Source organism: Ascaphus truei, chromosome 1, assembly GCF_040206685.1.
Source record: "Ascaphus truei isolate aAscTru1 chromosome 1, aAscTru1.hap1, whole genome shotgun sequence".
NCBI lineage: Eukaryota > Metazoa > Chordata > Amphibia > Anura > Ascaphidae > Ascaphus > Ascaphus truei.
In genome coordinates, this window is record NC_134483.1 from 200,091,907 (window position 1) to 200,107,472 (window position 15,566).

At 42.4% G+C, this 15,566-nt stretch overlaps 1 protein-coding gene across 2 annotated transcripts in view; it reads right to left on the reverse strand.

Moving 5' to 3' along the window:
- The window catches only part of ADAMTS19 (ADAM metallopeptidase with thrombospondin type 1 motif 19), a 406,770-nt gene extending 400,790 nt beyond the window's left edge, over positions 1-5,980 (reverse strand). For both annotated transcript variants that reach the window (XM_075600164.1, XM_075600173.1), the window contains exon 1: positions 5,379-5,980. In XM_075600164.1, coding sequence (XP_075456279.1) covers positions 5,379-5,463 — 85 coding nt within the window. In that variant the 5' untranslated portion in view covers positions 5,464-5,980. The remainder of the gene's footprint in view (positions 1-5,378) is intronic.
- Between the last annotated feature and the right edge of the window lie 9,586 nt (positions 5,981-15,566).

Sequence of the window (15,566 nt, forward strand, 5' to 3'; positions counted from 1 at the left end):
TGTATGCGGTGAACATCGCAAACTTCAGAGAGGCTGTCAAACTTTATACCTCGTATGGGAGAATGATGGTTAAACTTTAACAAAGCATATAATACAGAAATATAAACAACAACATTGTTAACTAATGACCCTGCACGAGTGGTTCCCCTTATTTCCTCTTTTTATCCCCCTTTGCACTTCCTGGTTGTCCCCTCATTGCATATGGGACGGCTTGAATTCTCCAAACCTGGGAATAATTTAGTCTAAACTATCAGACTTAACGTTGTCTTGCAGTCAGAGTGGCTCTACTCTAAGAACCCAGTTTGTCCAAGCCATGGCACGTCTGCATCGAGGGGTCAGCCCCATCTGTAAAGGATTAATGTGGATCTCTTACTCCCATCACTCCTCCCTCATCCCTCCTGCCTCCCCTCCGTAGTCAAAGTCCTAGCTCAGAAGATAAGTAAAGTTCTGACTCCAGTCTGTGAGTCCTTGCCTCTGTGGGTTTGGAGATTGTTCCTTTTCCGGTGTCCTCTAGTTTTAGAGTCTCTCACTGTGGATCGGGCTATCCTCCTCTCACCCGGCTCCGTGGCTGATGGTTGCCAGTTTTTGGAAGGACAAGGTCAGGGAATTTGGTTCCCCTTTGATGTTGTCGGGACTTTAGACCATGGGCCTCGTCTCAGTTGAGTAAGGGCATCTCCTAATCTCGTAGCCAGATCTGCTGGGACCTGCAAGCCTAGAGCACCAATGAAGTCTGGGCTTTCTTCCACTTTTTTCAGTATAGCTTGCTTTTCTTTGTATGAGGCCTGTAAACGGAATGGGAAGTCCCCGTGATATCTAACTCATTTGTTTTGTAGAAAGGCTGTTATATCCTTGCGTTCCCTTCTTTCAGCCAGCGTTTTTGGTGCAATGTCCGTGAAGATCTGTATCTCTGAGTCTTTAAAGGAGATCTTGTCCAGATTCCTGGTTTTATTGAGAATTTCTTCTTTGGTTGAGAAATAATGGAGCTGTATTATTATACTGTATCTCTAGGTCCTCTACCTTCGAATTCTCTAGGTCTGAAGACACTATGGCTCTGTCCAATTCCAATTTGTCGTTGCAGGTTCATGGGAGTATGATTTGGAACAATCTATGCAGATAAGGCTTGATTTCTTCGGCAGAGAATGCCTCCGGGACATTGCGTATCCTGATATTATTTCTCCTGGATCTGTTCTCCGTCTCCTCTTGCGATTCCTGGAGTCGGGATACATGTTCCTTCAGTTGGGCTATGTCGGAGTCTGCCTCGGCCTGCCTCTCTCTTGTGGGCTCCATGCCTCTCTGTTGTGGGCTCCATAGCTTCTTTCAGCCCTGTGATTCTCTCTTCCACCGCTGAGATTTCTGACCGAAGAACGCTCATGGCCCTTTGTAATTCTTCGTGAAATGTCTGCTTGATCTCCTTGACCCAGGCCTTTAGATAATTCCTGTTGCTCGTCTCTTGATCTGGTAAGGGTTTGAATCTTGGTCTAGTGGCTGGGCGTCCCTTTCTTTGTCTGGAGGCCTTGGGGTCATAGTTTGTTTGTTAAAGAAAGATGACGCCTCTGGCATCTGTAGCCTCTTGGGAGCCATCTCTCTCTTTTGTGGAGCCCAATTCCCTCGTCCTCTCTTTTTTTTTTATCCCCTCCCACCTTCTCTTCTGCCTGTTTTTTCTACCTGGACAGACTGCACTGTTCTGGCTAGCTGTTATCTTCTTTTGCAAGCAGTTTCCCAAGATTGTCCTGGCCATGTCTCCTCAACTATAGTTGTACCACACTTGCACCCTCTCACTTGTACATTCTGCTAATGTGTGGGGTTTTTTTGCAATTGGGAATGGGACTATGGGACGGGGGTTGCCTGCATATCTATTTCTCCAAAACCTCTGACTTTGCTGTCTGGCCTAATCTGATTCACGAGACGGTGACACTACTTTATGCATTGTGGGGGCTCAGACTGGGTGGTCTCATACAGGATTTACTGTTTGTGAATTCAGTAGCCTCCTCTCTGGCTCATAGGCCAAAAGCAGCCATTTTGTGGAAGAGGGGAAGTCGGTTGAGTGTGCACCTCTGCTGCCCTTCAGTAACCAGTCCACCTTCAGGGGGAATCGTCGCGGGGTCTCCGCTGAACTGCAGAAGGCCCCAGGCGGTTGCCCGCAGGTCAGGAGGTGATGCAGGGCTATTCGCTTTGGGGGCTCCACTGCAGTGTGTCCAAACAAGAAGGCCACCGCTACGGCCGGCAGCGGACACCCCTGCTGCAGCTCTAGGGTCCACATCTGTGTCTGCCGCTTCCCTGGCCGGTGAGTCGAGTCCTACCCACTTTACCCATCCCAAACGCGATCACCAGGGTATTATGGGGGGCAGGATAAGGCCTCAATCTCCTTCTGCCTACCTCTGTATGATAGAGCGCAGCTCCTCAGGGTGAGTCCGGCTCCCGATCACAAGCTCATGGGCCCGATGGCCATCTCGTGGTCCCAGCGGCCCGAACCTAATCTGCTCGGCTCCCGGGTGTCCCGGCGGCCCGCCTCTACAACCGACAAACGATCGGCCGCCCCGGCCAGGATAGGGCAACCTGCTTCTCCGTCTGTAGATTAGGTTACAGTCACCGCATGGATACAGTGGCCATCTTGGGCCTCTTGTGTGCTTGGGCATTTGCTCCGCTGGGCAAACTCCATGCTCACTCTCTCCCTCTAGCAGTCACCTCGCAGCACCTGGCCAGGCTCCGGTGGCTGTGTGCGCTATTGTGTTCTTTAATTTTGGGGTTTCAGTCCAGTTTTCTTTGATTTTAATGGCTTTTTTAAGCCTTGGTTCACAGAGACGAGCAGAAGTGCAATTGCTCCGCTCTGCGTCCTGGCCACGCCCTCAACCATTGATGTTTTTTGCACAATTTTTACTTAGTGTTCATACAAACACAAATTGTATATACAGTGTATATATATATATATATATATATATATATATATAATAATCAAAAAATAAATAGATGATACCGTTCTGTGGCTAACGAAATGCTTTTATTTGTGCGAGCTTTCGAGATACACTGATCTCTTCTTCCGGCGATGCTTGCTTCATTCATTGTAACATCGCCGGAAGAAGAGATCAGTGTATCTCGAAAGCTCGCACAAATAAAAGCATTTCGTTAGCCACAGAACGGTATCATCTATTTATTTTTTGATTATTGAAGCTCGGCTAACACGGTACCGATACCTCTACATGTGTATATATATATATATATATATACATATATATATATATATTTGGGTGGTGTGAGATCTACAGTACAAATATTGATCACTACTTGGCAAATACTGCATATTGAAAATAGTGTCATTTTTTCATTCATAGATCTCATATTAGTATATTGGATCTTAAGATCTTAAGATTGTCTGATGTAAATTACTATATAAAATCTAGGATGGAGTAAAGTATTACTCTTAATTAACACAAAAATAGCTGTTATTGTACCTCCATATGTCTTTTTTCCCACAGTAGAGATGAGTGAATGTGTTCAATTGTAGTTCACAAAAGTTTTTGTGAGTTAAACTTAAGTGAATAATAAGAGTATATAAAGAGCCACATAACCTGGCACATCGACTTTTTGGTGTACATTTTTATATATTGTACTCTAAAACAGCCATTCCGGCATTTTTTTGAAGACACAGGAGATTTTTGTCCAAACACAGGTCGAAAGGCCACTTTGAAGTATATAGAATTTACTCCCTAGTGCTTGGTGAAATTGTTTTGCAAATCTTGCCAATTTCAGCAAATTTAGCCTGGTTCACGAACTCCTGCAAACGTTTCGCACATCTCTAAACAACAGATGCTGCATTAACACTCAGTGGCTTAACACTCTGATTGACATCTTGCAGCAATAGAACCTGGAGGACTAAGATGACCATGAAATGTATATCAGTATAGGGTTTATGCATTCATGCATTGCATATTCTACATTTAACAAAGGTGGGGGGGTGGGATAGTGTTAGTGTCAAAATCAGTTTGATGGTATGTTACTTTCAGTTCTGAGCATCACTTACATGCCAGATCGCCAAAAAAATTAATGATCAACTCTTTTACATACATTTGCCACATTGCTAAAAAAAATCTTTTAAAAATCATTACAAACAGGAGTGCTGCGTGTCCTTTTGCTTTATTAATATACAACCAAAATGGTTTTGCAGATGTGTGTTTTTAGTTGCAAAAAATGGTGAACAAATGTTATCCAGCTTTTTGAAAATTAAAAGAGTTAAGTAATAAAAGCTGCTAATGGTATTAGGTTTGAATCTACAGTGGTGGCAAGTGTGTACAGTATTATAAACTGCAGTTATAGGTGCATATTCGCAGCCTATGATGACAGAAACATCTGCAATTTGCAATGCATGTCCAGTAAAAGAAACTATATGTTGCATCACTTAGCAACAATGTATGAATGTGTTGTGTATAGACTTGTGATAGTGTGAGATTTGGGGGTGGTAACAGGAGAATTTAAGAAAAGAGTAACTGGACAAAATACTGTATATTATACGATATATCTAGTTTGAATCTATAGTTGACACTGTTTTCCTTTTGAACACACACAAATTGTTAATTTCCTACATTTTGAACTGTGCTTATGGTTGAACATTTTTTACAGTGCATCAATACACAAATAGCAGCAACTTGACATGGCACGTAGAGTACAATGCTTTTTGCCTCTAGCAAAAAGGCAGCAATTTATTAAGAGAGAGAGAGAGTGTGTGTGTGTGTGTGTGTGTGTGTGTGTGTGTGTGTGTGTGTGTGTGTGTGTGTGTGTGTGTGTGTGTGTGTGTGTGTGTGTGTGTGTATATATATATATGTATATATATATATATATATTTATATATATATATATATATATATATATATATATATATATATAGTATAGAACTGTTACATTTTTCATACTGTGCAAATGTTCTTGTTCTTCATGATTCACTGTATATAAATGGGCAACATGGATATAAGATACAATGCTTAACATTAATTGCTGAATAATTGCAACATTTTTTGTGCAGTGATTTGAATAAAGTGTAATGTTGGAAGAAACAATGCTTTGAATTTAAAAAAAATGTATATCCAACATATTTGAAGAAAATATTTGTGTTGCTGCTATATAATGTTTAATTATTTTGCAATGGGCTAGTACAGTACTGTTCCTAATGACTTCTACAATTTGTACTGTATGTGCATCCCTACCATGTACAGTAGTTAAAACAAATCTATGCCAAACACTAAACAGTCCCTCTTCATTCCCTTTCTATTTTGTTTCAGGTATAATATCCTTAATTTTTTCGGGTGGTGGAAAGTATAAAAATGAAGCCAAACTAGACAAGCAAACATACAGGGCACAGTACATGAGTAGCTGTAAACGTACAGTACCTGTGCTGATCTTACTTGACAGGATACACAACAGATAAAGAAGGCAGCAGTTGCAGTGCACTCCCATCCCTCTTCTTTGCCCCATCCACTTAATGGTCTAAACACATGGAGCAGACGCTGAAAAAGTATGAAATCTGCCAATGTGTGTTGCTTTCTTTCCTGATTGCTTTCCCCAGCTTTTTCCCCCAGCAAAGTTAGTGAATCACTGCCCAGAGAACAGCTTTCCCTCTTTTTTTTTTTTCCACCGGCGTCTGTGAGGATTTATTGAAGGGGGGCAGAAAAGGGGGAAAAGTATGAATTTGGGTTCAAGGATTTCTTTTGCAGTGAAAGAGTAACTGTCCTTTTTAGTGTTATAGGTGGAAATCAGTTTTCTCTTAACCAAGCAGGAGCTTTTCACTGAGAGGGACCCATGGATTAAATTGAGGAGACAGTTGAAAGAAAAGAGTTTCTGTGCAGGAAGAGAAAAATATAAAGCAGCTGCAGAGCAGACAAAAGAGGGAGAGAGATCAGATCTCTAGCACTCAGACACATGCACATGCTGTACTGAATACTGCACACTTTATCTCTGCCTCACACAGCTATAAGGAGAAGCAGAGGGGAGGAGAAGGAGAATGCTGTAACAGACTACAGTAGGTGGCTATGCAAGCACCGATTCTGACAAAAAAAGAGGAGGGGGCTCCCCAATCCCCTTGAATTGAAATCCGATTGGCTACAGGAAAAGAGCTATTTGAATAAACTGCACATGAGGTGAAAGCAGGTAGAGTGGAAGTGCAATATCCCAGAACTATGAGACGTGCCTGCAGCAGTTATTATGAGACGGCTATGTAAAAAAGAGAGGCATGCAATGCCAATTACTTTAGTGTAACTCCTCTTTAATTCTATACCTCTGACAATACACTTGGCCCTGAGGTGGGGTCCTGAGACCCTGTGCCTGTAATATATATGCCACACATGTGTGGAGCCAAGCAACTACACACAACTACCACAAGACTTTTGTCACGGGAGACAAGGTATTTACACCTTTTTACCGGGATCATTCACTGAGCAAAACAAGATAGTAAAGCAAATTGACATTTATTCCATAGAAACAGATGTACACACAGTGGATTACAAAATACAGAAGAAAACACACTAACTGGGGGTCTGAGCTACAAAACTAGACTTTCCTAGGTAAAATAGAACAGGAAGCAAAGTCTTTAGGTTGATCAGGACTTGTCCCGAAATGTCCTGGAACTCAAATCATCAGGAAGTTCCACACGCCACCGCTCTCTTTCATCTGGAGATGCCGAAATCCCTTGACCGGGAGTTAGTACCAAACGTCCTGGAACTGTTTTCAGCTTGCAATCCCAGCCGCAACCGCAATGTTCTATTCTCAGAACTCGGCCCGAAAAGTGGGACATAGAATATTTCTCGCCTTGAAATTTCTGAAGTCGGATCGCTGCTATTTGTCCAAGAGCATCTTTTGGTCGTTTCAAATTTACAGCTGCTGTTCTCGCACTTAGAATCTCTCGTCCGGATTGGCTGAGGGTTTCTTATAGTATAGTATAGTCCGATTAACACTCTATCATATACTTGTTACTCATGGCCATGTTCTCATTTATCATATCAACTATTTTTCCCTATTGTTAGTATCAGCCACAGTGGGGGCCAGTCTGTACGCCTCTTGCAGTTGCTCCTTAAGTTTCTGCATGTATTGCATGTAGGGGGTAGGGGACGTGTCATCTGCTGTCACTCCAAAACACAGGTTAATTAATAACCTGGCTTTCCGTCTAAACATCAGATAATAGGGGGAGTAACAAATGGAGTAATTCCAAGTACAGTTATATGCATGCACCAGGTTGCATACATGCTGGCTCCACTGTTCTTTCACTTGTGTATTCAAGGTGCTCATCATGCCCACAGTGGACAGCAGCCAGCACCCACAAGAACTACCTAGATCTGGTTTTCACTAAAAACGTTTCTCTCTCTGACTTCTCCATTTACCCCTTTCCTCTCTCTGACCATCACTCATCTAATTTTCTCTCTCTCCCTTCTCCCCTTCCCCACCTCCATCTACCCGTCGTTTCTGCAGAGACCTGCACTTAATTAACCTACCAGCTTTTGATGCCATTTCACGCTCCTCCCTCTCCTCTCTCAGATCTGTCCCAGACCCTGACAACGTGGTCAAGAACTACAACTTTGCCCTAACCTCCTCTCTTGATCTGCATGCCCCGCTTTCTCTCTGCTGTTCTCGCCCTTCTAACCCCAGACCCTGCACTCATCCCTCTGAATGCCTCTGGAGGAAACTCTCGCAGACTTCCTTCACTACAAATTTATGCTATCCTGTTTCAACTCTATCCTCTCTCAAGCTAAGCAATCCTACTTTTCTTCACTAATCAACATGCACAAGTCTAATCCATGCCGACTCTTCTCTGTCTTTGACTCCCTACTCAGACCACCCTCTGCTGCCTGTTCTTCTTCCTCCATATCACCTCAGGACTTTGCTGACTATTTCAAGGAAAAAGTGGAATCCATACATCAGGACATCCCCTCTGTATCCCCCTCTCATCCTACATTTCTGTCTAAATCTCCCCCTGCCTTCCTTAACTCTTTTTCCGCTGTAACAGAGGAGGATGTGTCGTTGCTGATCCCCTCTTCTCCCTCTACCACCTGTCCTCTTGACCCCATTCCCTCCCACCTCCTAAAACCTATTGCTCCTATTATAATCCCTATGCTCACACACATTTTGAACTCCCCCTTCTACTCTGGTACCTTCAAACATGCAACAGTTATACCATTACTCAAAAACAACAAGCTTGACCCTAACTGTCTTTCTATCTAATGTCCTGTCTCCCTCCTGCCCTTTGCCTCCTTGAATGTCTTGTATTCTCTTGTTTGCTCCATTTTCTACACCTATTCTCTCCTATACCCTCTACAATCTAGCTTCCGCACTGCTCACAACACTGAAACAGCCCTCACTAAAATAACTAATGACCTCCATGCAGCCAAAGACAGAGGTTATTACACTCTGCTCATATAACTCAACCTCTCTTCAGCGTTTGATACTGTGGACAACCCTCTTCTCTTTCCTTTGTCCTTGTTTTCCCCTCTCCCCCCCCCTCGGTTATTTTTCCCTTTGTATTTCCTCCATCCCTCTCCCTCTCTAGACCAGTGAGAGGTTGACCTAGACCTTGTTTTCATGTAAAGGTCTAGTAAAGTTCCTTCTTAGTCTCGAATAGGGTTAGCTTATGTAGTGCAATATTCTTGAATATATCATTATTTTTCTATTGACACCTTTGTCTGTTTTTTCATGTGTGCTGGGAACCACTATATTAATTAGTCTTGAGTAGTGGCACCAGCTGCCATACTATCTTCCCGCGGTGGTGAGTAGCCTTTGGTCAACTGCCTCCGAAACATTATTGACAAAGCATCTGCAGTATCCACAAAATCCTAAAAAGCATCGTAGTTCTGTCAGTTGTTGGGGCATAGGCCCAGATGCAATGGCCACGCCTTCTTCAGTCACGAAGTGTTCCACATACGTGACAGACGTTTGGCAGAACTGACACTTGCCCAGGGACATCTTTAACTCGCACTCACTTAGTCAGTCCAGCACCTTCTTTAGTTGGGCCTCGTCTTCTAATGTCTTTCCAAAGACTATGAGGTCGTCCAGATAGACTAGCACTTATAACAGGTTCATTTAATCCACAATGTGTTCCATTAGCCTTTGGAATGTGGCTGGGGCTCCTAACACTCCTTGGGGCAAGCGCTCAAATTGATAAAGCCCTAATGGGCATATAAAAGTGGTCTTCTCTTTGTCTTGTTTGCACATGAGAATCTGATAGTACCTGCTACGGAGGTCCAGAACCAAATGCCATTTTCTCCCAGTGAGAGGCAACTTCTACTGGATGTGGGGCATGGTATATTGATCCGGAGTGGTCCTCTTATTCAATGTGTGGTAGTCAATACACATTCTCATCGTCCAGTTTTTTTAGGCCACCACAATGTGGGATGCGTAGGGGCTGCACGATTCCGAGAGTATACTAGTCCCCATCAATTTTTGTAGATGTGTCTCCCATTATCTATATCAGCTTGAACCGACCTTCGTGACCTCTCCCGGAATAGACGAGGGGCATGGAGGCGAATCTGGTACTCTACCTCCTTTTACTTTCCTACTCCTGTGTGGAGAAAACTTTGGGCTATCGAACCATTTTTTTATAGACGTTTTTATGGAGCAGTACTGTCTCCGAAGGTAAACATACTGTATTTGGGTTAATTTTCTACCTGAAATTCTGTTTGTCCTAGCTGGACCCATCACCTTGGCGCTATATAGGTTGGCCACCACCATGCCTCTTTACACTAAGACATCATGGGCAGTTTAATTTCTTACTTCTACCTCCATCGTTTCTACTTCCCTGTGGGTATGGATAATATTCCACTCTTCACTATAACAGCCCTCCTGGATATCCTCCATGGGGGGGACTGTCCATCATGATGGTGGACCCCTCTATATTGATCAGGAGGTTCACTTTTCTCATTATCATCTGTATAGTGTTGAGGGGCACACGGACAGTGTGTGGGTCCATGCAGGTGATTTCCCCAAAGGCCCCTCACTCTGAGCCATATTCTTATTTTATTTTCATTTGTAAGCCTTTAAACATAAGGGATGAATGGTCAATCTGTCCATAATTGCTATGCCTACAGTTTGGCACTACTGGGTTAGTTGCCCAAATCTATTAGTTTTGGTCCCAATTATGACTCCCGTTTCTTCCTTACTTCGGACTTTGGGCATATGAGAGCATTCACCGTCAAAGGCCCCGACACACCATTTACCCACGTTTGAAATTCTAATTTCACCACAGCATACCCCACGTAGGTGTAGCTTAGGCTCCACACAACCCAGCCCTCCAGAGGTTGCATCTTAGGTGTTTAAGATATCGATTGTACAAGGGTTTGAAGATGATGAATACCTGAGATGGTACCTGATGATCCCAGAAGTCCTCAAGGTACTGTATATGGCGTGAGGATGGGGCGCAGGCTCTGCTCCAGAGTTTGATTCAGACTTGCTGCAACTAAATCACCTCAAGACCTGCTGTGTGCACACTTCACAGCAGCGAAACAGGGCTCTGGTTTCACTTCCTGCTTCTGTCATGCAGCCATATTTCTATTGGCTGTTTATCCTTTAGAAGCGCAGCCTTTGCATCTGTCAATTGGCTGAGCATAATAGTTTGTTTCTTGTGATGTTGTGCTGGTCGCAAGCACTCTGTTGTTCCTTCTCCTGCCTTGTCTTGCTCTGCCTGTCTTACCTTAAAGTTTCACCTGGACCGTGAACATGGATATTTACCTACTATTCTACAGTCTCCTATTCTCGATCTCGACTTAGACATCTACTACACTACCTTCTGCTACCCTCGACTTCGGCTACGTGACACCTACTACCCTCCAGTTTCTTACCCTCGGCCACGGCGAGAATATCTACTACCTGACTTCTCCTACCCTGACCCGGCTACACGACTGTGAACCTGCACACCTGACTTGGCCGCTTGGCTCCGGGTCGGTATTTACTAATCTCCACCTCGGCCTCGCGGCCCCGTCCTGTTTGTGGTGTGCACTTTTTACATATGGGAAGTAGTCTGGTCTCCTGCTGGTGCTGTACGAATGGAGCCTTTCTGCACCCAGGGCCAAGTATGCTTCTTCACTGGGTCCCAAAGTCATTTTCTGAGTTAGAGCAGGAGCAGAAGAATGGTTTAACGAGATGTGGGAAATTCTCTTAATTTCTGCAATGGCTGGCATAGTGGCCCCATTCTCCACATCTGTAGCAGAAGTCCGACCCTCCATTTTTTGGCTTGCAGTTTCCCCAAGGATTCCTTCCCCATCTAGCATTCGACTCTCTATGTTGTGGCCACTGTGTTTCTCTCCGGCGTTCCTGTCAAGTTTTCTCACTAAGCACCTCTTCCATTCACATGGCAGTCATCAATTCCAGCATTTCTCCAGATAGTTCATCTACGTTGTTTATTCCCAGCCGCTAATCACTAGGCCTTTTGGGGGTCACACATCGTGGTGACCCCCCTTCTACAGTCCAGGCTCCTGCAGTGCTATCTCCTATTCCCCATTAACTACTGTCAGATATGCCCTTAGCGGGCCACCCTGTGGCTAGGCAGAGTGCCATCTGTTTTCCCTCATCCCTTATTTCTCACAATAGTTCTAGAAACTTGGGCGGAGGCTCTTTCCGTTCACAGAGTCATAGGTAGGGGGTCATTACATCTCCGAATGGCACTCCTCAAATTAGCTGTTCTATTGGGGCAGTTAATCTGGACAGGACAGGCGCAACACCCTTATTCCTCACCACTTTAAGCAAAGGTACCACGAGCCTATGCAGGAATTCAGATAATTGTTCACCTTCTTGCTGATACATTCCCCTAAATCAGAAATATACTTCCTCTCTGCTCTCAGTGGTACCAAATGTGTTTTCCAATGCTCGTAGGTATTCACCACAGAAGCTATCTTCATTTCCTTCCCTCACTGATCTTATTATGGCTAACAGGGGCCCCTACATGCTTTCCATGATCTGGACCTTCTTGTCTTGATCTAAGCCCCCCTAGTCCTGCACCATCTGCATAGCCTGCTCTGTTCAACTCATAAAGTCGTAACCTCCTATAGTAGTTGCCCCACCATTTGAATTGCATGGATTTATCCACTAACCGTCCCATGGCAGTGATGATGGCCTCGGGGGAAGAAGGGGCAATAACCGTAGAGGATGTAGGCACCTCAAGGAACATCACGCTATGGAATTCGTCCATGGTGGTTTCCTCCTTAGCTAGAAATGCCCGGACCTTGTCTATAATAGTGTGATTTACAGTATAACATTGCCAAGTCCAGAAGCAGGTTTACAGCCCATAGTGATATGTCACATATCATGGTCCTTCCCCGCAATACTGTCTGGGGTCCTTCCCCGCAATCATGGTCCTTCCCTTAAGGTGGGGGCCTGAGTCCCTTTGCCTGTAAAATATATCCCACACATGCATGGAACCAAACAACGGGACACAACTACAACAAGACTTTAGTCCCATTTTTATTCTCTTGCTTTTAACACTTTGTCAAAAAATGATAACGTCCTACTGTAATAATAATGTCACAATGAGATGTTTCCATGTCATGCTGATCATTTTTTTTAATTTGTACTCTTTCATCAAAGACTCTACAGTACATGTTTACACTGTCATTATGTGGGCAGAATCTATATCACCATGTGACCGGTGTCCCTATCAGTGTCACTGTACCACCTAATGAGTTTTATTTGGACCAACACTAATAAGCAACCCCATTCTTTTTATTATTATAATATTTACAAAATATACTTTAGATTACATAAATACTTAAATAGGAAACAACAAAACGTTTCAGATTACATGACTTTATGCAACTGAATTCACATATTCTCCAAAATCAAAACCAATATACTTCAGGCAAAACCAAAACCCTTAAACATTTTATAAGCTATATTAAAAAACAAAATACCAGGATATGTGCCCACTACTGATAATAAAGTTGGTACTTAGAGGAACCCAGAGGCGGGAATTTAAGATATCCAGTGACTGCAACTATTGTTATGTCACAGAAGACAAAATTACCAATGATTTTTGATGAGGACTGGATTAAGAAATTTGAACCAGAAAATTAAATTGCTTACATTCACCTGGCTGTTGATCTGTATTCATGTGCTTTAAGACTAATGCCTTTTACTTATTTTTCACAGTTTTAAATAATATCTATGACTTTTAACCATATCTAGAGTGAAATTCATTAAATTTGTAATTCATGCATGTTTACTGAAACCTAAAGGTACTATCTCTGGTAGCTATCTAAAAAAACAAAATATTATAAAGAATTTAACAACCTAAACCTAAATATTTGTAACTATGCTTAAAACTTTGTTTTTCTATAGAAAACACAAAATCCATTTTGGAGGCCTCTGAGTAAGGGAGTATTTCCTGATTAGGTGTTTCCTTAACGAGTGTCCCACCCTGTCCATATCAGATAGCCAATAAAGGTAAGGGAGGGAGTAGAAGTGTTGCGTGGGGAAACTTTTGACAAAAACACACAGACTGGTGATAGTTTGCGAGGTGGAGATAAGTGTTTCATGCTCTGGGTTCCAAATAGTACGTTGTTACATTAAAATTATTTATGACCTACAGGAAAAGAGCTTAGCACATAGAAGTGTTGCATATTAACAATGCATCTTGATGGTATCATCAAGACTCCATGAAAAGTATCATAGACGTTTGACTAAAATTAGATCACTTCATTTGAGGTTTATCTGGGGCAGTGGTTCACAACTCCAGTCCTCAAATCTCCAAAGTTCAGGTTTTAAAGACATCTCTGATTCAGCATCGGTGTTTCAAGCCAAATGACTGAGCTACTGATTGAGTCACCTATGCTGAAGCAAAGACATTCTTAAAGCTTTACCTATTGGGGGGGGGTTTGAGGACTGGACCTGGGAACCAATGATCCGGGGTCCGTGAGAAATGAATATTGCTGAATAGCCAAACAAAAACGTTAACGCAATATATTTTTGTCTATTTTGTTTTTTTGGAATGGTAATCAAGCTGCTCAAAACAACATGTAATGAATACAGTATCTATCTCTGCGTAGTCAATATTTGTTTTTGTTTACCGAAAGAGGTGATCTAAAAAAAAAGTAATTAAATGTGGAGTTCCTTCTAGCATCAAACTGAACCAATAGCAGCAATATGATTAAAGGGGTAAATATTATCATATATTTATATCGTGCCAGCATATTTCGAAGCTCAGTACAATAAGGTTGGAGAACAAAAACAATAAAATATCAAGCATTAATATACATAGTTACAGTAGGTAAGGAGTGCCCTAAAACAAGGACCATACAACTTACAGTGTAAGGAAGGGTACATGAAAACATAAGGTACAGGGGATAAGTAGGTTGGTGTGTCTGATAGCTGCTTGTTTTGTGAAGGAGTTAGCATTGGGGAAGAAGTAAGTGGGACTATAAAGAGGTAGAGCAGTGAGAACGGGTAGTGTGTGAAGATGGAAATGCTTCAATATACACGTGCATTACTTTACATAAGATCAATAACAGAGCAGCTTTAACATCAGCAAATGGCTAACACCCTTTGACTGCCCTTCTGCTGCCACCTGTGCTGCGACTCGGGTATTGCATCGAAGTGTGTCTGAGGTGAAGTGAACACAGCTGAAAAGAAAACAGACCCCCTGTCCAGCAGAGATGCAGGGAGTTGGTGCTGAAAATAGCCAAGCCTTTGAAGTTGTCTCTCTATTCCAGATGTTAACCCTGTCCATGCTGGCAGTGGACAGGAGCAGTGACGGTGAAGCATACTGGAGTGACTAGAGAAATCTAGAAACGGTGGGGAAAAAAACAATAATTGTTAGATTCCTTGGATGATCTAAAGCATGAGAGTGAGGCATACTGTAGCACCTTATTTATAGTAATTGTGCTGAGTTTTTAGAAGAACTTGCTCAATTCCTTCAGAAGCAAAGGGTCCATTCTTCTCCTTCACCATCCCATGTCCTCTAACAAAAAGCAGACATGCACAATGTATGTGTCGCAAAACAGAACAATGGTGGAGTAAACAGCAAACACAAAAATAACATTTATTTCACTTTAAAAAGAAAAACCACAAAAAGTGAAATTTTCACTGGGGTAAAGGATACATTTGTTTAAAGCATCAAGTTTTTTTTTAATTATGGATTTTTTTTAAAATATTTTTTTTACAGCTTTAGAACCCGGGTGATTCTTTGGCATTAAACTGCATTATTTTTTTAGCTCCTGTTACCCTCTAGTTCCAAAAACAGAAAAATACTTTTCTTTGCCCAGAACAGTATTTAGTGACCTAGTGATGGTAGTAAATGGGTGCTAGCTTGTAATTAATACTTAAATATACCAATAGAACAGAGAAAAGAAAAAGCTAATCCCAGTAATAGAGTGGAGCACTCCTTACATGTGAAAGAAGAAGAAACTACTGTTGCTGGAAATGTACATTTAAGGAACTGTTAACTAAATAAATCACCGGATTGACAAAGTTGATGATGTATTTTGGAGAATTAAACATTCACTTTTAGTTGTTGTTAAATAAAATATGTTTTTAAAGAACATACAGTATAACAGCCTTTAAACACAGAACATTCATTTAAAAATGTGTATCCAGAGAGAGAGTAGCTA